At 39.8% G+C, this 24,683-nt stretch overlaps 2 protein-coding genes across 4 annotated transcripts in view; both read right to left on the bottom strand.

Moving 5' to 3' along the window:
- The window catches only part of RGS7 (regulator of G protein signaling 7), a 283,492-nt gene that overhangs the window by 228,806 nt on the left and 30,003 nt on the right, over positions 1 to 24,683 (bottom strand). The window contains exon 2 of one of the 3 annotated variants that reach the window (XM_085298267.1): positions 22,046 to 22,157. The exons of the other annotated variants lie outside the window; for them this stretch is intronic. Within the exon in view, the coding sequence (XP_085154393.1) occupies positions 22,046 to 22,123 (78 nt within the window). The 5' untranslated portion in view covers positions 22,124 to 22,157. The remainder of the gene's footprint in view (positions 1 to 22,045; positions 22,158 to 24,683) is intronic. 3 annotated transcript variants of the gene reach the window in all.
- On the bottom strand, positions 23,410 to 24,566 carry CDK5R2 (cyclin dependent kinase 5 regulatory subunit 2). The gene has a single exon (XM_085298247.1). The coding sequence runs from the start codon at positions 24,564 to 24,566 to the stop codon at positions 23,619 to 23,621; it is 948 nt and encodes a 315-aa protein (XP_085154373.1). The 3' UTR covers positions 23,410 to 23,618.

Below are 24,683 nucleotides of genomic sequence, written 5' to 3'. Positions count from 1 at the left end.
TTCTTGATCTATTGAAAAAATGATGTCATGGACTGTCAACATTAACGYTCCTGCAAGCCATACCGTTCCGTTTCCCAGAAAAGGTAGGTCAACTATTTCATAAAGCTGTACTGAAAAGTCCCATTGGCTAGTAATTTTTGGTATTTCCAATAATTTGGGGCATTTCCAGCCTGTAACCCAAAGATAAGTGGACTTTTCCGATGTAATATTTCATCTATTTTTAGTGCATCTCCTCTCATATCTCCTCCTCAAAATACATGTCTCCAAAGAGAATTCAATAGCAAAAGGAAGGAAATGGAGAAGACTACAGTAATTTTAACATCTCACATGCCAGTGCTAGTGTATTGATGTCAAATAGTGCATCTCACCTGATACGGTTGCATCCAAACATCTGCACAGCCTATGCTCTCAYGATATTCCTATCAAGTTGCTTCATTGTTATAGCCACTTTCACATTTTAAGAAGGTGATTTGTTCTCCAATTCCGTGTAAGCATGCAAGAGGATATACTCCTGATGAAAACATACTTCCAAGAGGCTCAGAATATACTATTATTTACCAGCTGATTTACATGAACCTCACTCACATATTGAGAAATATAGACATACAGCTTCTTTACTCAGTAGAGCTTATATAGTACAGCAAGAAACAGCAAGATGGAAAAACATAGGAAAATTAAGCACAGAGAGGAAGGATAAGACAGCAGCAAAAGTATTATGCTTTGGATGACAAGAAGTCACAAGACACTAGGAATTTATAGAGGTTTTTAAGACCTCACAGGAAGGTATTAAAAGACAGAAACTTTCTCACTTCCCAGAAACTTAGCAGTAGCTTTTATTTACAAAACATTTTCAGTTGCATCACAAAAATTGGAGAGGTAAGTTATGTTTGGGCCTGCAAATTAAACCATCTTTCCTTTCTCTTTCCTCCTGCCACAATGCAGACAGGTTTGCTGAAGAATTAATTCCAAGTTTTCCAAATGATCTCACCAAGCCTCCAGCAACATATCCGCTACTTCACACAGGTACCAAAAGCTCTGCATTTCCACGTTCAAGTGCTTTTTATGAGCTCAGTACACTTTGCCATGTAGAATCATGGCTGGTTAACTGAACAAGGTATAGCTCAGTTTGGAAAGTTACCTTGAAATAGAAAAACAAACTTTGCAAGAAACATTATAAGCAAGTGAATACTATGGATGGCATTGCACGACACTGGAAGTATATGAGAACGACTGTACAGCAAATGAAAGCCTGAGGGTAGCTCCCACATAAGCCCTATGAAATCTAAATGTAAAGGAAAGGCACCATAACTCTGAGAGCAACTTGTAATTTTAGATAGCTCCAACTTTTAGATCTCTGCTTGATGTATGACAAAACAGACTAGATGTTGAGAACTCAGGAACCTAGAAAAGCTGGACATTCCAGATCTCAGAGGCTGTACTCAAAAAGTATTATACTCAGAATCATTTGCTGTTTTTAAGAAACACTATCCTGATACGTTTTCAGAAACAGAGTAAAAAAACTGTTCATCATTACTTTGAAAATAAAGTTCATCTCTTCAAATGCATTCCTTTATCAGCACCTAGATTTTAGCTGTGTACCTCAAACTTCTATAAAAATCGATGATAAAACTATCAGCTACATAACCTTTCTGCTGTGCATTCAAATGACTTGCAAAGTACTCTGTGTCCTTGGAATAAATTGATTCAAATACAAGAGTACAAGATGCAAGATAAGCAGAAAGATCAATAGACTAATACGCAGGTGAGCAGTCAAGCCAACAGATACTTATCAGTGGCAAAGCAAGTAGTTAAATATAAATGCAACACAACCTATCACCATACTGATAAATTAAAATGGCATCAACCACTAATTTAAAATGCCAATGAGTACACCTGCAAGAAAGTTGTCAAAAGGCAAATACTACCACATGCAAAACAGAGGCATCAGTGAAAATTACTATCAATAAAACAGGTTTTATACCCAATAAGCAAAGAACAATTCCATTACAATTCCATTAAAAAGTCATTTTGAAAAAATTCATTCAGAGTAAAATTTGTATCTGTTAGCTTACAAAATATTGACAAAAAAACAGCTGGAAAAAAAAGGTGGACAAAATTTGATTATAGTGTTGGGCAGCTGCATAATAGATCCTCCAGGGTGGGGAAAAAAAAAAAAAAAAAAAAAAAAGGAGAGAGAGAGAGAGAATTTTTGCCTAAAACCTGTTCAGTAAATGTCACAAACATCTTTGCATTTTCTCAGACTGAAATAAGAAATTTCTGCCTCCGGTGCATCAGTCTCACCACCTCCTTAAATGCTGAAAACATTTCAGAAGGAGATTAATTAATCTTCAAACCCACATTTTTAGCTATTGTATTCATTAGTTTAATGACTGTTTCAGCTTAAAACCTGTATTGCTCCAAAGCAGAATGTTCTGTACTGCAAGAAGTTGTTTAAAACTTGACCATAGTAAAAGTCATCTCAGCAYTGTAAATTACATCCGCTCGCTGGTGTATCAAAAGACAAATTACATACAGTTTGCTTTCACTGAACTACTGGGAAGTTCTGAAAATATGCAGCCATGTACTCCTGCTAATGAATGAGTCTGTCTTAATGTTTTGGCATCACAAATGCTCTGCAAGGCTCTAGAGGTTTGTCCTCTGCTAAGATGTAGAGAGTCTGCCCTGTTAAAAGWCTTCAGACAACTTACTCTGACCAATACAGTGTTATTCACATGTATCAAACTTGAGATATCCAAGTAGTCAAGGCTATACAGCCAAATAAACCTTTTATTCGCCACTATCCGTAGTCAAGCGTCCTCTATATATGTAGTAAAGGGTCAAAATATTTTTCTAGCAGGTTTAGGATTTGACCAATGTTTCAAGATCTTGTGCTTATGAGCGGCTCTTATGTCAAGCTGTTATGTCAAGTATACACTGGCCTGTGTATTTATGGTGATCAGTTAGTCACTTACAGAATTATATTTGCACTAATTCAAGGCTTACACTGACCAAAAATTGAAAAGGCTATTGCAAATGGTTATAGAGAGTCATATGTGAGACAATATAATTTCAAAACTTAAAAACCTCTCAAAAAGAACAGTAAAGATTTTCATAGCAACCATAAATAAGGGTAACAAGCAGTTCACACACTTGTTTTTTCAAATCTGTATAATAACAGCCAAAGCTCTTTTGGTAATACATTACCCTAAATGTGTTCCTTTCCAACAAGATAATTTGGCATAACATAGTAATATGATAATCAGCTATTTGTCTTAACTTGCCAAATAAAGTTCTTTTATGCTGTTTGAAAAGACCTACCCTGCAATGGAAATCCATGAATTTATCCACCAGATTAGTGTTTGAAAAAATTACTTGAATTGTTTGAAAACTTCTGTACTGATAGGCACTACTTCTAAACAAGCATGTTAAAGCAAAATCAAGGGTGTATCRCTTAGTTTTCCATCCTCTACACAGCTCCTCTAACATGAAAACACCAGAAGAGACATACTGAGTAAGGGAAACCATTTAAATGTTGTGAATTAATTGTAAAACAGGAATTCAAAGTACTTCTAAAAAAAGAAAGAAAATAATAAATACACTTCCTATAGAAAAGCYTGGATGAAGTTAATCATTAAACAAGGTATAAAACATTCCCTTTGCCACTGTGTGTATAAAAAGTCTCCCTTCTTTCAAAAGACTCCAATTAAAAGACAAAATTCTGGAACTGCAAATTCCACTTGAGGAACAGTGAATGGAAATAAATCTGTGACATTAATACACCACTTTCAAGCTTTAAGATCCAATAGCACTCTGCAGAAAAAATCAATTTGTCAGGCCATGAGATGAAAAGCACTTTCTCTAGCCTCCTTAGTGAAGCACAGACAATCAAAGACTGTGTTCATCTCAACTACAGAGTCTGCTGAGCACTGCAAGATAGCAGATAGAAAATATCTGAACAGACAAAAATGAAAAAGATCTAGGCCTTTGTAGATTATTACTAAAATAAAGTGGGAGATTTTCTTGCTTAGAATTTCTATTTTAGTTGCCCAAAAGTAGCAAACAGAAGTAATTGCTACAGTGATTAAGAGAATATCTGGTTCCAACAGAACTTCTATCACTTGCAATCATTATCTGATTTCCTGTGTTGTAGCTTTCCCAGTCATATTGCTTGGTTATTCTCAAAAATATTTATTTTTGCATTCTCACAATGGAATACTTAGTCAGTGATGATGAAACTGCACTTGGAAATGCAAGAGTTACATGCAAATAAACTGTCTTTCATGTCTATCACAATTCAGTAGCATCAACAGAGTCAGCTGAAATGCTTCAACTATTCTGAGCATCAAATTTGTGATTTTTAGGGTCTCTTATGAGCTCTGAAAATGTCATTAATTTGGAAGGATACTCAAAATTATGCCCAGAATCATTCTGCTTCTGCTTTTTATTTAATAAGGGGTTTTGCCTGCATTCTTTTAAGGCGATTGCAAAATTCACGCTACTGTAAAGTCAGGCATCAGTTATAAGACTGAGTGGAAGGCAGGAGTACTAATCACTTGTTTGCTAAAGGTCACAGTTCTTAATGGGGCCTCTTAGATTACACTCATCAACAGTCTCAGTCTGTACAAGGGACTATTTTTGGGTAACAGCCATGGACACAATTTATTCCTTAACAGAGACAAACATAACAGGTCAGATTTGCTGTACTGTGGTTCACAGATCTTAGCCTATGTAAGWTTTACAAGGCAAATTCTTATGAACCGCTTGATTTTAGAAAAGGCAGAAATCAGAAGCCTTCACATCTATCGTCATTCAACATTTACTATGAAGACTACTGTAAAGTAATTTCAGTAACATACTAGTGATATTGCTGTAACTGACGGACATTAACAAATAATTTCAAAACATCATGTGGTTGTGTATCTGTAGATACATAAACCTTCTAGGGTATCATTGTTTTTGTACAGTGAAAATTCAATGACTTTAAGATAAGAATACAAATAGGCTGTGCTAATAAACCAGCAGTTATGTTATGAGGAAGCCTGAAGGCAAGTGAAGAAATACAGGAGTTTTTAACAGAAGTCCCCAAAAGTCCAAGTAGTAGAAGATTGTAGAGGCCTCAACAATTCAGGCACAGAAGGATACCGGGACTCTAGGGATGCAAACACAAATCATAAATGGTCAAATCTGTGGTAAAGGAAYGAAAATTTGGGAGCTGGGAAAACCCTGTCATATACAGTAAAACTCAGACACAAAATGAAATTTGGGAACCAACAAAGAAAGGATAAGTATCAGGGCTGTGTTAGCAAACACAAAAGTAAACCCAAGCAGAGACAAGAGCAAGMAGCAAGAAACCCTCAATATCGACATCATACTCCTACAGCGAAGAACTCAGGAGATGACTTGCTGTAAGGAGAAACTCTTTTTTAGGAGAAAACAAGGACCCTGAGGAGCAAGGAAAAGTAAGTTTCTTAGCATCACAGAAAGGGATAGATACTAGAGAGCTTGTGTATATTAGGTTTAACTATAGTAGCAGTAATTGGATAATTAGACTTATATGTGTTAGTGTCATTCTAACTGGACTAATAACAACTCTGATTAGATTGCTAATATTTTAAGTAGCCTAAGAATAAATTCTTGGATCTCTATATACAGTGTGTTTCTTTAGCCCACATAAACTGCATGAGGTGTTTGGGCTGGTCCCCTGTTCCTGAGGCTTGGTTGAAATTTGCATGCAATAAAATCATACCTAAAAAAAAGAAAATTTTATTAGATTTTTGTATTGAACTGAAGTGAAAAGCAAACTGAAAATGCAAAAGCAAATGTACAATGACTCATAAAAAGTTACAGAAGGAAAACCTTGACCAGCCTCAAATCATAATTTGCCATTTGACTCTCCCAGACACAACCAGAAATAGCACAAAACCCAATACATGATCAGACTTAAAATCATGAACTCTCTAGGATCATGATTCAGCTTCACTAACAGCAGGCAAGATTCTAACAAAACAATTTTATTTTATTTTATTATTTAAAGTGATATTGATTCTAGTTTTATGACTCCAGAGATGTTACTTATAACTGAAAAAAATCAACACTTTCTGAGAGTAAAGATGTTTTTAGCAAATATATTATTCTAATGTAACAGATTTCAGAACTGATCACTAAAGTGCTTCTGCTGTTATTTGATAAAAGTTGATGAGAAGTGAAAAAGAAAACGGACACTAACCCAAAGCAAGGAAAAAGTATTTTATATTTTCAAGAAAGCTAGTCATTCCAGTGCACACAGTTCTGTTAGCAGAAAAGGTAAGTGAAGAGAGACTTAAAAAAAATTATATTATCTGCARTTCAGGGAGGGACACAAGGGACTCGCCACTCAGAAGTACTACCTAAAAGTTTGAAAATATTTGAATCTCTTCAAGGAAATTCACATAGACCTCACACAATGAGCAGGCTAACTAATAATGCTTACTAAACACCCAAACCTGCTGATGCAGTTCTATAGCACAGTCTTTCCTCTACAGGCCTCCTTCCTTTTACTCAAAGGCTAAACACTTCTATGCAAGGATTTAATATCTAATAATAACAGAGGACCACACTGATAAAACACAATTATTAAAGCTGTGTGGAAAGACCTAGTGATAGGTAAAATACCAGCTGCATACAAAGATACACAGGTACACATGCACACACAGTTTGAGGAATTAAAGCCCATTAGCAATAAGGCCAGTAATATCAACCTAAGTGTGAAAAACACGTGACTGCTAAGGAATAGAAATAAACCAGTTGTTTTTCATCTTTACTCACATTTCACAGGATCATTGTATAAAAACTGCATAGGCTCATTTAAATCATCATTATTCATATTAGCTTAGGCTATCCATATCAATCAGGATTGAAAGACTGGACTACTGATGGACTACTGAATGTTACAATGCTAGGATATATTGCGGTAAGGCACGATTGCATTATCTGTTACAGAAACCAAAGCTTGGGGAAAATGCAATGTGAACTAACATCTCTTTGCTTATACTTGCCAAAATACTTATTCAGWGTTCTGATTAGGCTTAAGTTGTCAGAAAGCAAAACCATCACAAACATGGCTCCCACACATTGCTTTAGTTACGCATTTCTTCTGTTCCTTTAGCGGCACAAGAGCATCCTAAATAYGGATTCTGCAAAGAGTTTCATGTTAATTTAAACACAGTATTTATAGATGTTAGAGAAGTGAGATTAGGCTGTGGTGGTAAGAAAACCTAAAACGCCATTCCATCAATGGCAGGACTTCCATTTTACTTGCTTATTTCAGCACAAATTTYCCCTAGACAGTCTACAGGAAATGGAAGGGAAAATAACCAAAATCATTGGGAAAATGGTTACAGATACCATCTGGTCTTCACAGATGGGTCTGTACTSTAAGTCATGTACATCTTTTATCTCTGTCATCACTCATAGAAGAATTCAAAGTAGGTAAAGAAACGGAAGCAATGACTCTAAGAAGTATACTAGCAGCACACCATGTGGAGATGTAGCCACTTAACATTAATACGAGTGAAAAAATTCTCCAGGCTGATGAAATTTCACTCAGAAAAGATGCAGAATCTATTAGTTTGAAAGTCAAAAGTTCAGATCTGTAATGAATCACATCATTACAGTGAAACTGTGAAAAACAAATGGAAAAAAGCTGTATCAGAAAAATACGGCAATATAATTGCAGTACTGCTAACTATCACCATACTATCCAAATGCCAAAAATATAATTAATTTTATCTTCAGTGTCTCTTCAAAGTTCAGCAGAATTATTTCCAAATTACAGATGGAAAACAGAGACACAAAGTTACTACCACTTTGTCAAACAGCACAGCAAAGCTATGAATCATTTCCACACTACCACTGCCCCCTTTTTGAGTACAATATTTGATTTTAGACACTCTCCTTACTCTTATGCAAATTGCATTCTGGTAATTTCACAAGAATTCTCTAGTCATGAGGTATTCACAGCTTTTAAAGAACTGTACAGATAAAGTCTCTCCAYTTTTGCCACCTCCCTACTCAAAAGTAGTAGGGGTTTTGTCTACTTTTAAGATAAATGTTGTTTCACTTACTCTTTAAAATAATACCTATCTAGTTCCTAATGAGTTAAACACAAAATACCTGTAGGCCTTTCATTTTGCTTGATACAGTACTTAAAAAAAAAATCCCTTCCCTCAATTATGTCCATGCTTTACGTGTTTGAGAAAGTATATGTCCTAAGAATCGCTAACAATGCTATTCTTAGGACACACACTGAATGTTTGTGGTAGTCGCTTAATTCCAACTAGCTAGTACATAAGCATTTACATGGACTACCTTATAAAATCTATTCAACATAACATTCAGAAAGAATAGGACAAAAATACTTACAGACAACCAACACTATGGTTAAAACTAAAACAATCAGATGCTAATATAGATATTCATGTCAACTGTGGACTACTCAGCTAAAATCTGTTTACCATGTCTACATGGATTATATCAAAGGACAAAAGGATGGCAGAAGGTAGAAAAGGTAAAATTTACAGAATTCTATTTCCTCTTGCTAAGACCTGCCAAGATAACAAAGAACAAAAACATTGATGTTTAGACCAGATCATGTGAATGACTGAATCCGTATGCCAGCTCCACTTCCATTTTGATGATGCTGAAATACTATTCTTAAGGCGATGCAAATACCATTTCATCATGCATTGAAGAAAAAAAAAAACAGTCCCAGCCTCTCCCGACTCACCTCCTCAAATCACTTTGCCATCTCCTGTTTCACAGCTAGATTGTAGAGTTTTACACACAAAAATTTTCTTTTCCGTTTTGTCCGTAGAATGCGAGGCCCAGCAGCCCACTAAGTGTAACACGAGTGCAGGCAACAAACAGCCATGTTTAGCCATGCTGCAGAATACACGAGGACAGTAAGAGGTTTTGCACCCTGGGAACTCCAGAATGAATACAAATAGCACAAAAAGACTCGATCAACAATTTGACCAAGATACCATCATGAACACCTACCATGGAAGGCACTATTTAAGAGACCAGCATTCATTTGGTCCTCAAAATCCTCCTTAGTGCCACTATGGGTATTTGTTCACTACTCAGGGATAAGAGCACCACCTAGTGAATCTCCAGCACTACTTGCAGGAGCACCTGCACACTCATGTTGGTCTCATTCAACCCTGCTTGTCTTAGGGTATTTGCTAGACAGAGCAATTGATAGTTATGGCTAACATAAACACATRCATATTGCAAATGACAAAGTGAGGTGATGTTAAATAGATATTCATTCAGCACCTGATATACTTTGTCCTTGAACAAAATCAATGTCCTTTAATATTACCAACAATGAGCCTCATAAAATAATCTAGTTAAGAAAGACACTATTTTACAAGACAAAACAGCTAGGATTCCTGTTTGAAGAGGGAGCAAGAAGGATGGCAAGTCAAAGGTGGGGGGGGCAAGGAAGAGGGAATGGACACWCAGTACTGTGCTAATACCCTTCCACTCAACATAAGGTGACATCTCGGCATCTGTGTATGACTTCATTTAGATCAAACACCAGTGGCCTGGAAGACAAGACTTTAGAAACTATCCAAAGCTGAACATTTACACCCATATAACATGTTACATTTTGTGTAGCTTAAAATGAGAGCGCCTAAACATTGCAATACAGAACTAAAAAGAATGATCAAATCAAAGCTATTTCTCAACTTCTAGACAGAAAAAAAAATCATAAAACAAAAGAATTTTTAGAGAAGATAGCATTGCCAATGGCTTGCCTGACCAACTATGTACCAAAGTTTCTGTTAAATGGTTAAAGTGGTGACAGCTACTGATACATCAATATAGATAAACAAATACAAATAAAACTATGTATAAATAGAACATGTCAATGTGCTGTTCTCCTGAAAATATATCAAAACAAGGCACAAATGCTATCTCRATATGAGAACTGCATGTTGCATTTTGCAGACAGACACTAAACATCCAAAATTAATTCTAAATAACTGGAGTTGATGGTAAAGAAAACACAAGATCAGAAATAACTTTTTCCACAGTAAATGACCCTAAATRTTTCAGGTCTCAAGTGTCTGTAAAATAGAACAGTTGCATAAACTTTGAAAAGATTTTCSTATAGTAGAGATATCATTCACACACTACAGTTCTCTAAGAAATGCGCATCACTTGAAGACATGAGCACAGATAAAGCATTTTACCATTTACTTCTGTTTTGAATCTGCCAAAGGTATTTCTCCTCTCCTCTGGAAATTAAACCAATGTACTAGTCTTACTGGAGAAAAACATGGCTCTTCTCCTCTGATGTACACTGGTGTTCCGTCCAGACAACAGGAGCTAGAATCGAAATATTTCATTCAGGTAGAGAAGTGCAATGATTACGCTGAGTAACAGACATGATTTGTGAAAAGGTAATAAAAATCTTTAGCTCCTAGTGACTTGAATGAGATTTGTGGTTGCTAAGTAACTCTGGAAAAAAATTTTTGAGACATTTGAAATCTAGTAATACTGGAAGCAGATGGGTGTAACTCTCATTGTTTAGAGTATTCTAACTGGTTAAAACTGAWTTCCTACAATCAGAATACTTTAGCATTTAATGCAATACTTTTATAAATTTAAGGAATTCTGTACAAAATAAGCAGTTCACAGCACTTCTCTAGGATGTGTTTAATTCTACTCCAGACCATCTATTTTACAGATGATACAGCCAAATTAAAGTATTCAAGCTATGCAGAAATCTTGATATAGCACAGTATTATAGCATTATGAATAGACTAAGTTTTCTATTGCTACTAAGAATAGATCCTGCTTCACAATTTTGAACCCATTCTTCAGACTACACCTACATGCCTGCATCACCAAACAGGCCAACATCCACAATTTTGTGATACAGCCATGAAATACTGTTTTCTCCTCCAAGCAGGCAAAAAGGTATAATATAAAGACATAACATTCTTATTTTAAAATACCTGCCTCAATTTGATATAATTCAGATTGTTTGATTTTTTTCCATTTTTCTTGTTAATGTAAATTCTATTTCAAATGCATTTGCATAGCTCCCATTGGTATCAAGAGATGCTGTGAATCTGCATCCAGGGGCAGAATCTAGCTAATAGAACATTAATACCTTTTAAAATCYGTAGCTTGGGAAAGTATAGGTGTTAAGAAGCAGTAATGTGTCTTTCTTTCAAAAGGCATACAGTAGACTGCTTATTCATTCCAACAGAAAAGTAGTTCAGAAAAAAAAAAAAGAAAAAGAAAAAAAACTTATGTTTTTGCTCCAGAATTTAGGGCACTTTTAAATAACAGCTATTCTAAATGTTTCATTTCTGAAAACAGAATCTCAAAGAACATGGAGATTCACATATATTTTAGCTGCTCTACATACACAAGAGGAACGAATCCTACACAGAAAAACTGCAATTCACCTTACAATGTGGAAGACCTAATACAACAGTGTCATATCATATTCTAGCAGCTACTTTCAAAGAGTATTATATACTCAAATGCCCATTAAAACAAGCTTTCTATTCATATTTATGCATATTATGATCAATTCTGAATCAATAACCAGATTACAGTAAAAGTCGATTTGTCGGGCCTAATATTCTTTCGGAAATAAACTCCATCCAGGCTGCATGTTTTTCTTTTTTCTTTACTGTGACCTTGTTATTTAATCAATAAAGGAGAACCTAAACAAAAGCATAATGGTCACAAAAGAAACACATCAATAATGTTCCTGATCCCACAGACTACATCATGAAAGCAGATCCACTGTAACCATTTGTTATGGGACTGTGCACTGGTGCAAGGACATTTGCTAGTGGTAATCCGTTTGCTAAATTAGACTACTAAAATACTGGTACTACTAAAATAATTGGGTATGTACGTATTGTACGTATACCAACATATGTGTACATTACACAAGCATCTACTTCATCAAAAATAAATGGAACAGAAAGGAAAAAAGTTCCTTCAGTGTTACAGACCGCARTTTTCACTTTTGGCTAGATAATGTTTGTACATCTGAACTGCATTAGGAAGAGGTCTTCTGTGCTTGATACCTCTTCCTCTGTGGCACAATCCTTACCCCCAAGAATTTCACATTATGTTAGTTGAATAGGATTCAGCACATGTGACAGGATTTAAGAAACACATGAACTGCAGCAGAAGTGATGTAGAAAAGTTAATACAGCTTCAAAACCCTCACTACTCACCTGAAGTACACTGTTCAGGAATATCCTTCCACAAAGCAGCGCAAGAACAGCAGGAGAAAGATGACTTCACTGTCACAGAAACATTTCTATTTGGCTAGTTCATGCAGTCTATTCAACTCTTGGATAAGGTTTTGCAGAACAAAACCACACCTCTTCAGCATGAGCACAACATGATTAATCTTTAGAGATCGCCCTAGAAGTATGATTTCTCTTTCGAATGATACTGGGGATCTAATATACTTCAAATGCCATTCAGCAACTCTTAAAGATATCCTAATTGAGCAAAATACCACAATCATTGAATATTTCTTGAAAAACAGGCAACTGAGTTATATACCTTCTATAGAAAAAGGTATTAAATATCCATTATGGTGTCTTTTCTCCAGTTACTATTTATCAGTTCTAAATTTTTAGCTAAAAATATCCTTGAAGGAAGAGCACTGCAGCAAAAGGAGAACAAGCCAGAGCTCTACAGCTTTTGATGACCTGTTCACCTCCACAGAAAAGCAGCGTCTCTGAAACTCAGCCTATAAAACTGTTTTCTCAGAGACACACAAAGTATTACAAACAAATTAAGAGATGCACAGCAGCATCTGACAAAGGATCTAGAGCACAGATGCACACACGTTTGAGCACAAAAACAGGCCCCAAATTTTAAGAGGCTAAATAATCCAAAGATTATGAACTAATTCCCACAGGAAGGTTCCATAACAGGCTAAGCACAAGCTGGTTTAGGTTTAGGGAAAGTGAACAGGATTCCCAAAGGAAAAAACAGATCTCACAGAACTATTCTTAGAACAATTGAATGCTCATGGGATAGATCAACTTCTTATTTTAGGGAGTTCAGTGGCAAGCTGAAAGAAAAAATATATGTATCTGAAAAAAGAAAACCTACCCTATCATACAAGCAAAGAGAAAGTAGAGTTAGTTTGGGACTCCTACGGCTTAAAAGTTTTGGGGGTTCTAATTTAAACACACATTTTATTTGCATTTTTCCAGCAATTTAGTTTAACAGATTGCAATACAGAGATGTTTAAATTTGGAATTAGTTTGGGTTTCTTTTTCTCTCTCTCTTTTTTTAATTTATTTTTTAATGCCAAGCTCCAATGCCTGTCTGATAAGAAGCTTTTATCTTTTCCAGTAAAAGCCTCACTGTCAGCTACAATGGCCTTTAGGAAGTGCTCATAACCTGATTCCTGTGGGGCAGTTCCTAGGTCTGCCACTTGCCTGGACAAACTCCAGGCACTTCGCACTCTCCGTATGAAGCACTAGTTCCAAACTCAGTTCCCAGATCAGCTCCAAGACCTACTCCTTGTAGCTTCTTAGGCAATCTCATTCCCAATGTATCTATTCCAGCTACTCTTAAAACCAACCTACTTTTGCAACCACCCAACTTTTCTATCTCTCAGCTCTTTTATAGCTGCTGGCAATCAAGGCCAAAATCAAAATCCTAGCTGATCACCCTTTACTATAGTAAAGCTGTATGTGTTTTCTGCTTTTTCTTCATTGCACCATTAGTCTCCTGTCCACCAACAGAATCATCTGAAAGTCGAAACTTTCGTCTGAATTTTTTTCCTCAAATACTCCTATCTCCTCCTCCTAATCTCACCTTCATGGCCTCCCACTTTTCCAAATCCTACTCTCCACTATAGTAATTGCTTCCCTAGCCCATCCTCCAAAAGTAGTATTTTGCAAGATCAGTCCTGATGGTTCTCTTTCCTACAGAAAATAATTTATTTTACTTCTCAAAAAAATGGATTTGTCTGATGTGGTTGATTACAGTGAGGTAGTGCTGGTTTGTGGAATAGAACACAACAATCTTGGATTTTATTTTTAGCTTTTCCACTGGTCTGATATATTATTCATGCCTCGGTTTACCCATGCATCTCTTTGATAAAAGGTTTTTTTGTAGAGATACAGCTGAAAAATAGGCATTGTTCACACTCTGTATTGCTATATAGCTGCAGCTATATAGCTGCTTTCTCTTTCTCCAACACTTTGTCTTAAAGTTTTACAGAATATAAACAACATAATTAAACACATTCTGCTGATGCCTACTCTGTTCTCTCCATGCTTCACCTGGGATTTACATTTCTAAACRGACTTTTTAAATCAAATTTCTTCCCCTTTAACAGCTTTTACTGATTGATTTGAAGAAGTTGTAGTTCTTTCTACATTAAAGATTACAATTATACTTCAATTGGTTTCTGATTGCCGAATTGGAAAAATAGTTACATTTTAACAARTTGTATTTACATGTGAGTTTTTAAATACAGTCTCATTATTGTTAATATCGGCTTTAGTGGGAATTTTTCAAATGTTATCMTACAATATAGGTGATCATAAAAACTCCTGACTCTAAAAAGCATGTTGCAAGTCTGAACGAGAGGAAAACAAAACCCAAACTCCAAAACAAATAATTTCTGACTCTGTGTTGCACGTCACTATCAATGGCATCATTGTTTCCATAGTTACAAACGTAGACTGCTTCCAAGGAAAAAGAGAGAAACTAAAAATGACAATGCACAATCAAAACTGGCACAATTTTAGACAGCACATGTGGGAGGGAGAAAGGAGTTAAAATAGTGGCATGGAATTCTATGGGGTTTTCGTATTTAACAGTAACGCCAGAGATCCAAGCACATCAAGCTCTGAACAGTAGGAAACAGTAGATCTCTCACTGCAATATCACTTGACATATTTCTACACCCAGTAGAAGGAAGGGAAGAACTAGAAAAGAAGGAATCCAGGAAATCTGGCAGGAATCCCCAAAGGAAATACAATCATAGAATCAGTAAGGTTGGAAGGGACCTCCAGAGATCATCTAGTCCAACCTCCCTGCTCAAGCAGGGTCACCTACAGCATGGTAGACAGGGTTGCATCCAGGCGGGCCTTGAACATCTCCAGAGAAGGAGACACCACAACCTCCATGGGCAACCTGGTCCAGTGCTCCGTCACTCTCACAGGGAAGAAATTCCCCCTCACGGGGAGTCAGGCAGAACTTCCTGTGCTTCAATTTCTGCCCAYTGCCTCTTGTCCTGTCACACGGGACAACTGAAAAGAGTTTGTCCTCGTCCCCTTGACACYCTCCCTTCAGGTACCTATACACATTGATAAGATCCCCCCTCAATCTTCTCTTCCCCAGGCTGAAGAGGCCCAGCTCTCGCAGCCGCTCCTCATAGGGCAGATGCTCCAGCCCTCTGATCATCCTCATAGCCCTATGCTGGACTCTCTCCAGTAGCTCCATGTCTCTTTTCTCCTGGGGAGCCCACAACTGGACACAGGACTCGAGATGAGGCCTCCCCAGGGCTGAGGAGAGGGGCAGGATCACCTCCCTCCACCTGCTGACAACACTCTTCCCAATGCACCCCAGGAGACCATTGGCCTTCTTGGCCACAAGGGCACATTGCTGGCTCATGGTCAGCCTGTCATCCACCAGCACTCCCAGGTCCTTCTCTGCAGAGCTGCTCTCCAGAAGGTCAGCCTCCAGCTTGTACTGGTGCATAGGGTTATTCTTCCCCAGGTGCAGGACCCTGCAGTTGCCCTTGTTGAACCTCCTGAGGTTCCTCTCCGCCCAACTCTGCAGCCTGTCCAGGTCTCTCTGAATGGTAGCACAGCCCTCAGGTGTGTCAGCCTCTCCTCCCAGCTTGGCATCATCAGCAAACTTGCTGAGGATGCGCTCCGTCCCCTCATCCAGGTCATTGTTGAACAAGTTGAGCAGGATGGGAGCCAGTCCTGAGCCCTGGGGGATGCCACTAGCCACAGGCCTCGAACTAGACTCCACGCCACTGATGACAACCCTCTGAGCTCTGCCTTTCAGCCAGTTCTCAAGCCACCTCACTGTCCACTCGTCTAACCCACACTTGCTGAGCTTCTCTAGGAGGATRTTATGGGAGACAGYGTCAAAAGCCTTGCTGAAGTCAAGGTACACAACGTYCACTGCTCTCCYCTCATCTACYCAGCCAGTCAYTCCATCASAGAAKGCTATCAGGTTGGTYAAGCAGGATTTCCCCTTGGTGAATCCATGCCGACTACTCCTGATCACCTTYTTCTCCTCCATATGTCTGGAGATGACATCCAGAATGAGCTGTTCCATCACCTTTCCAGGGATGGAGGTAAGGCTGACCGACCTAYAGWTACCTAGGTCCTCCTTCTTGCCCTTTTGGAAGAYTGGATTGACACTGGGCATAGGGCAGGTCACCCTTTCACATCTGCAGATCTAACCACCTACAGTACAGACTCAGGTAGACATTATTTTTTTTTCTTAATCTTTTTAATCAGGCTTCTTTGGGTTGCACTTCCAGTGTTTTTGTACAGCTGTGAAGACAGCCACATCCTTTATGTTGCACTTACCACAAACGACTCCAATGCATACATGCTATACCTGGTACCAACAGAAAACCACCCTGGAGGTGGATACATCTTAAAAGTGAATGACTGTACAAGGGACAGACAAATCCCAAAACAGTAAGAAGAGAAGCTGAGGGCACATCACATGAAAGGCACTCCACACTATCCAGTACTATTTTATCTTTCAGTATTAAATTCCTGATCCTTAAATAAGTTATTACTTGCCTAATAGCTTACTTTGATATCAATCAACTACTCCAGAATTATGACAAATCCTCATAGCTTTCATACTGGATAGGGAGGTAAAATCTTTTCTTTCTACTGGTGGAACTCCTGAGGTTCAAAAACATGGACCTATCTTAGTCAATTCTGTATTTGTGAGAGTCGTAATAAAACTAAGATGTAAACCCAAGCCCTGCATGAACTGCAACAGYAGGACTCTTCTTCTCAGATGAACAAAGGGCATAATGTAGCGTTTTTTKAACTTAGTTTCAAAAAACTTAACTCTAGCACCTTAATTTGCATCAGCATTTGCATTTACATTATAATAACAAGCTCAGTATTTTACACTGGGAGCAAGATGCCATCAGAGTTTGCAATGGTATGTTCAGAAATGCATGTTATCAGGCTAATTCTTCCCTTATCAAAATGAGTGCCAGCACTCAGAAAAATCCCACCTACCATGTCCTTCCTTGGTCTCACAAGCTCTAAGAAATGCAGTTACCTGATACAGCATTTTCTTCTAACAATCTTTTTTTAAGTGAGCACTCGATAAAAGCCACACAAGAACAAAATTTGATGTGTACTCTACAACGAAAACCACATCTGGTACAGGCAGAGGAGAGAAGAACGGTTACTAGAAAATGGATGTCACGATTTCCTCAAACRTTGTCATTGCATGGCTGTTGCTCCTTTACAACAACATTTTTTAAGTTTTGCCTCACACTTCGGAGGCATTGCTTCTGCGAAGGATATCAGATTATGGTAAATGAAGAAGTAGCTCAAGATTACAAATAAGCCTTTGCCACACAGGGGTGCTGGCATATATGACCTTCAACAATTGACACAACAACAGACCAAACACCTCGTTATCTTCATTACAGCATCAAAAGGCCCAACTGTGAGTAATTCTAATTGGCTTTGGCAAAAGCTATTTTAACATTCGGGGCTATTTGGGAAAGTGGAGAATCAAAATCTCAATCACAAGAATAATACTATTCAGACAAGGCTAATCTTACTACTACAAAAAAAAAAAAAGAAAAGAAAAGAAAAAGAAAAAAGGCTGTCATCTCTCAATTGAAGCAACTCCAGCAGCCATGCAACAAACACGGAACTTGCAAATTAGAACTAATAACCCTTGCAGCATATGCTTGACTGAAAAAGAAAGCTGAGAATAAACCAAAATGATATACAAATGCCCAGCGGTAGCAGCAGTTCTAACATGGAAGCTTTCGTCAAAAGATAACTCTTACTCTTTTAAATTATTTGTGACAGGCACAAGATAAAATAAAGAGAGGTCAGGCTCTGCAACTTGGAAAAAATTCACAATACAGGCTTTCTATTATATCTCATGTTTCTTGGCTTTTTTGTGTTTTTTTTTTTTAACCTAGCATCCACCAACGAGTTAGTATTGCTGAAAAACAGGTTATCTATATGAGAAACTTGTGATGCTCAAATACTAAGGATTCTAATGCTGTCATGTCTTTTAATTGCTGACTGAAATGGACTCTGTTGGAGAGGAAGTAAAAGCGGGGTTTTTTACATTTTTATGTTTGCCTTGGGCCACTAGCTGAAAAATTTAGGACTTTTTCTAAGGTATGTCAGCACCAACTGTGTGTCACATTTCATTATTTAATAATTATGCTGATAGTCAAAAAAGAATAATGCAACTGACACTCTATTAAAATAAAAAGTATTCCCCAAGGCATAACAACACTGACACGCAAGCATCTGAAGAGGCAGTGTAAAAATGATATAAGGAACTATTTATCTGTACTACTGTCTTTTCCATCAAATAAGTTGATTGTGTATGCACTGAATATTTAATTAAAATATTCTATGCTGAATTTTTAAAAACATTTCAGATCTGAAAACAAAATGCAATGAAGCCCTTCTTTGTCTGTGAATAGGAGCTACTAAGAGGAAAAAAATGCTATCTATACTGTACTACCCTATGTTACAAGGTTTTCCTCCTTTTTTTTCCAGATAAATCATCTTTCTTCAACTCCCCAAATGAGAAACTAAGTAGAAACCAACCAATGCTAAAAAAGGAAAGAAAAGAAAGAAAACTAACCTTGCTTGTCAAGAGTTTTCAATCTAAATAAAGTGCAATAACAACTCTATGATTCAAGCCTTAAATACTGCATTTGTAAACACAAGATCTTTGTAGTAACACAGATTCAGATCAGACTTCAGACTTCAAACATTATGAATTGGGCACATTACCCCAGCTCTTTAGTTTTTTTTTTTTATAAACTGGTCCTTACAGAATCAGGATTTGGGAAACTCAGCACTCTAACTCCATACTGCTAAGAATGTGTTCAGTTTAGATCATCTAAATTACAGAGACTGGCACAATTACTAGACCACAAAATTATGTTTTACAGCCAAAGTAACTGCTTTCATTCACCACAGCCAAATTCTGATTCTTTGCTATTACAAGAGATGTCCCAAGTATTCCTTGCAGGCACACTTACCGCAAAATGTTTGTTACCCTATGTGTTGACGTTGCATAGGGAAAGCATTTTGGCATTTATAGATTTGAGCAATGATATTTAAGATTTCAAATTTAGTTTCCTTCTGAAGCCAGCTAATATCACATTTACATACTTTTTTTCTAACAACTATTAATATTTTTTAAATTGGCAAAAAAAAAGTCCTTCACAAAGCTGGCAGTTCTAGTTCTTTGTTCACTCAGCACAGTGCTTTCATTCCTAACACAATGACAGACAGAAGTATTGTGTTTTCAAATGTATTATAAAAAATCCTGTGATTTAGTTGTTGCTATTAAAGAGAGATAACATATTCTGAACTGAAACGATTTCTAYCTAATTAACCTTTTCTTATGTCCTATACACAAAAGCTATAATACATTTGATTACAGCAATACCAGAAGAAGGTAGGTGACTTTTAAACATGTTCTCTATTATTTTGTTGCCTATTCCTCAAATAATGCTAAAGGAAAGAGTATTTAAAGTTTTCTCTCAGCAATCTAACATGTCTGCACAGTATTTAAGGATTCTTTTGTCTCACCATCCTACAGAAATAAGTTGAGATCTACAAAAATAAGTATTACCACTAATATTGTAGAAGGTCAGCATTATTCATGAGTTTAGGACTCAGTAAACCACTTTTGCAGTTTAACAAGGATGACAACAAAATAAGGACTCTTGCTATACTGAAAGACACAAACAGGTACCATCCCTGTATCTTTGATCTACACAGAAGTGAGAAGGTGTCTGATGCTCTGATCCTGCYGAGCATACAACCGGGGGGTTGTGCCCTGCCCTCACTCCCAATTTCAGAATTCCCCTGATTCCCCAGGGTTCATGTCACTTATCTCAAAAGTTTCCTTTGAATCTGGAGGCTGTTCAGGGACAATGCTAAACTGCAGCACGCAGTCACACTAATCATAATGGGTCACAAGCTTGGCCAGCTCCTCAGACAAAGGTACCACAGGAAAAGACAAACACAGTTTCTCTATATTCTTCTTCTGTATACTAAATCAGTAGAGAAGAGGCTTCTTTCTGAGTACAGAAAATGACAAATAGGGAAAGACTCTACTTTGAAAGATCAAAAGTCTATAAAAGTACAATGTAAGCTTTGGTATGTTGTGTTCAATATACGCAGCTTTGACATATATAGTTATACACAAAATTTCATTTTGAAACATACTTATGATGTTAATGGCAAGATTACCCCATATTAATCTAGATGTACATTCCTRCACACATGGATACTAAAGTTAAGTTGATAAATGCATTTCTAATCACTTCTGTAAAAATGGCCTATTTTTTCAAAATAGCAAATACCATTAAAACTCACTGAAATCAGCATCATATTTGAAAATATGGAACAAAAAAAGTACACATCAGACTTCAATTGGAGACAATTTTATAATTTCTGGGGGAAAAAAGTACTTACTACAATTAATGACAACACCCCAGTTCTCSTGATATTGATTTGTCTTACTATCAAAGTTGTATTAAGACTCAACTGAGTATACATTAGATGTTTTCAGTTACAGCTAACTTGCAAAAATAAAAGTCAGTGCCTCTAACAAAATATAAGCATTGATTTTTCCACCTGATAAAAACAACCGCAAACAAGCTAAAAAGCACAGAACTCCAGGAATAAACAAGTTACATGACAACATATTTCAGTTTGTAAGAGTAAAGTTACCTTTCTCCACTATTATTTGAATTTAATTTGTTATTGTTTTTGACAAAAGCAATTAAAGTTTTATCAAAATAAACACAATTGCCAAGTTAAAAAAATGTATCAACCCTTCTCAAAATCCCCAAGCTTTTATTGACTCTTAAATGAAAGCACAGTGGCTAAATAAAACCCATTACTAGAGTTCAATGTCTGGAAATTTGTATATTGATGTTATTAAAATAACTACATTAGAAATCCTTTTGCAGAGAAAATCCCTGGAGTGTATGTTTCTTCTTAAGTTCTCACGACTGGAAATAAGCAATACCTATAATCCATTTTTCCTCTCATATAAAATAAGTTAATGGTGCTGACTTTCCTGCACTCTGAGAATCTCTGCCCCARAGAAAGAAATACAAGATATTACAATATGTAGCTAGTATTTAGTTTTAAAATATTTGAATTCATTTTACAGATAAATGTTACCAGTGAGCACTTGTAAAAAAATAAAAAAAAAAACAGACAAACTATAAAAACTCAAATATTTTTCCAGTCTCTGGCACATCACTACCACCACCACGATGTCCCATATGTAGCAATGCGGAAAGTGAATGAAATATATCAAGTATTACAAAAGAGAGAGAGTTATCTTAGACATTTCAGATAACAAAAAAAAATGTTTTTAACAAATTCAAAACCAACTGTTCCTGAATAGGATGTAAAATTGACACATACATGCATATTTTAACATTCAGAACAACAAACACAATCATTTCTTTAAAAAAAGAAGTCTACAAAATAGCTCAGATACGGATCTACTTTTCACACGCCATTTAAACTGCATTACTAACATGTATGTCAACAGATACAAAATATTCCAAATTAGTATCAGATGATCACGTTCTGAAATCATATTACTAAATTCATGGTAAAGCACAGCAGCAGCATCTATTCAGGAAAGTGGACAGAAACAGTAAAAATAATGGCCTTACTTGTTAGGCAAAGAGGTAGGACTTAACCATTTACTGAAGTCCACTCCTCAGATTTTGCAAAACACAAAGGCTTACCTTTCTGTACACCAGCATGTTTGGGGATTCATCAGCCACCCCATTGCTGCTCTGCCCGTAATTATTTCCTTGTGCCATGTCTCACAATTTTGATCCGCTTTTGAACGTTGCACTGTGAAAGGTAAAAGTTTTCTTCATAAGAAACAGCCTCAGGTCTCCTTCCTTCACTGCTGACTAACGGACTTGACTTTCTACTAACATGTTAATACAATCAGTGTATGTTTTCTCCACCAGGTATTTACACTGGGCCAAAGCAGCTTATTCACCATTTACTGTCATTACTCTCTTTCACATGCAAATAATGAATGCATGCAATATGTTAATGTAATTTAGACTTTAATGAATTACCACTCCGAATAGCTCCCTGACATACCACTAACCACTGTATCATGCAGGTACCTTCTCACAAAGCACTCCTCCACACAGGCTGCACCAAGGGGTATTGTGCACTTTCCAAACCACAGTTTTGAACTGGCTGATTTGGCCCATGACTGTTTTCAGTAGTGTCCTCTCCTCACGGCTCAGGTCATAGCGACTCTCACAACCCACAAACACACAAAAAGCAAACTAGCTGCTTTGAACTTCTCTTTCATTTACCAGCATGTGTGTATTCATGCACCTATGCCGACAGAGAGGGAGGCAGGTGATGGAAGGACGGGAAGAAACAAGCCAGAAAACCTTCCTGGTGGGTTTCATCTACTTTCACTCTACTTCTCTGCAAAAAAACCCCCCGGCTCCGTCGCCAGCGCCGGCTCCTCTCCGCCCTCCCCCCCCCGGTCACAGGGGAGCTGCACTAAGCAAGAGCTCAGATCATGCCGTAGCTCCGGCTTTGCACGCAGGTGTAAGAATGTGCTCCATCTACAGACCACACCGGCGGCTGCGGAGAGCCTGGGAGGCTGAGCTCTCGTCCAAACCTTTCCCTCCAGAGCCCTCCCCTAGCCCCTGCCCAGAGCCCCGGGCTGCGGGCTTAACTGCAGCGTGCCCGCGGCGCCGAATGGCAGCGCGAAGCGGCTCGCCCTGCGGGCGGCCGGCGCGGCGGCGCCGCCGGCTTCAGCACCGCGGACAGCGCCGCCGCCCCCGGGCGCCGCGCCCGCCGCCCGCCCCGGCGGGGGCACGTTCACATGCAGGGGCTGGGCCCCGCCGGGAAGCGCCTAGGAACCACCCCCCCCCCTGCCCCGCACCCCCTTCCCCAGACCAGCCCGGCCCTCCGCGTGCCCCGAGCCCCCAGCTGCAGTTTCCCTCCCCCATTTTTCTAGAGAAAACATACGCAGGAGCCTCCGCTCCGCGCCAGCCTCCCCCCCTCCCCATCGCGCAGATAGGAGGGGAACCCTCCCCACACACCCCACTCCGGTCTTCTCCGCCGTCTCGGTGTCCCGGAGCGCAGCCCCCTGCCGGGGYTGGGAGTGGGGCAGCGGCCGGTTCCGGAGCAGGGAGGGTCCAGGCAGCATCTCCGCGGAGCTGGTGACCGGGGAGGCACGGAGGCCGGCGGGGGGAAGCATCTGGCAGTCCTCCGCCTCCCCCGCCCCGCGGTGCGCGGCCCTTTCCGCCCTTAGCGCTGGGGGCCCGGTACCTCCTAGCGGTCCAGGCTGATCGTCCAGTGCTTGGCCCCGTCTCCGCCCTCGCCTTCGCTCTTGAGGTCCTGGAAGAGTTGCGTGAAGTAGTGCGGGTCCGCGTTGATTCGCAGCATCTTGGCGCTGAGGCGCTGGATGATGCCCAGGCAGCGCTCCCAGAAGCGCCCCTTGTCGCCCTCCACCAGGAAGGGCTTGAGCGGGTAGGAGATCTCGTTGCCCATGTAGGAGTAGGAGAGGTACAGGCAGGTGAGCAGCACGGCCTGCAGTTCGTGGTCCGAGGCCACCTCGGCCGAGATGACGTCCCGGCACAGCATGTAGAGGAAGACCACGTTGGCCGGCGTGATGAAGCCCTGGTCCTGCCAGCCCTGGAGGAGCAGCGAGCGGTCCACGCTGCGGAACCAGGAGATGAGCTCGCCGGGGCTGAGCTCCTTCAGCCGGTAGCAGCGGCGGCACACGAAGTCCCCCAAGCAGCGCAGCAGCTCGCCGGTGGACGCCTGCACCACCACGCGGCGCGGCGAGCCCGGGGCGCGGCTGCCGGGCGGCGGCGGCTTGCCCCCGCCGGAGCCCGGGTGCAGCTCCTGCGGCGCCGAGGGCACCGTAGGCACCGGCACGGCCAGCGGGCCCTGCTTGGCGCCGTCGGGCGGCCCCCCCAGCGACTTGCGCAAGTTCTCGCGGTTGCGCTGCACTACCAGCGGGTCGGGCTGGCCCGGGGCCCCCCCCGGGGCCCCGCCGCCGGGCTTCGGCGTCACCTTCTTGGTGCTCTTCTTCTTCTTCGCCGAGGCGGCCACCAGCCGCTTCCAGGTGAGCGCCGAGATGAGCACCCCGGGGCGCTTCAGCCGGCTCTCGCCTTTCCCCGGCACCCTTCCCGGCGCCTTGTCGGCCAGGAGCCCCCCGCCGCCGCCGCCCTTGCCCGAGGAGGCGGCGGGGGACAGGGAGAGCACCGTGCCCATGCTAAGGCCGAGCGGGACGGGCGTGCAGCGCCGCGGGGGCCGGGGCGCCGGCACCGCCCATAGGAGGCCGCGGGACTGCGGGGGAGGCGGCCCGCACCGGGGCCGCGGTGCCCGAGG

Source organism: Rhea americana, unplaced genomic scaffold (genome assembly GCF_003343005.1).
Source record: "Rhea americana isolate MKP2758 unplaced genomic scaffold, rheAme1 scaffold_137, whole genome shotgun sequence".
Classification (NCBI taxonomy): domain Eukaryota; kingdom Metazoa; phylum Chordata; class Aves; order Rheiformes; family Rheidae; genus Rhea; species Rhea americana.
The sequence above is the reverse complement of the archived record's forward strand: the minus strand, read 5'-3'. Positions and strand labels throughout refer to the sequence as shown.

What these genes read in the sequence shown, in the direction of transcription:
- CDK5R2 (XM_085298247.1), bottom strand. Translation starts at nt 24,566, where the DNA reads ATGGGCACGGTGCTCTCCCTGTCCCCCGCCGCCTCCTCGGGCAAGGGC.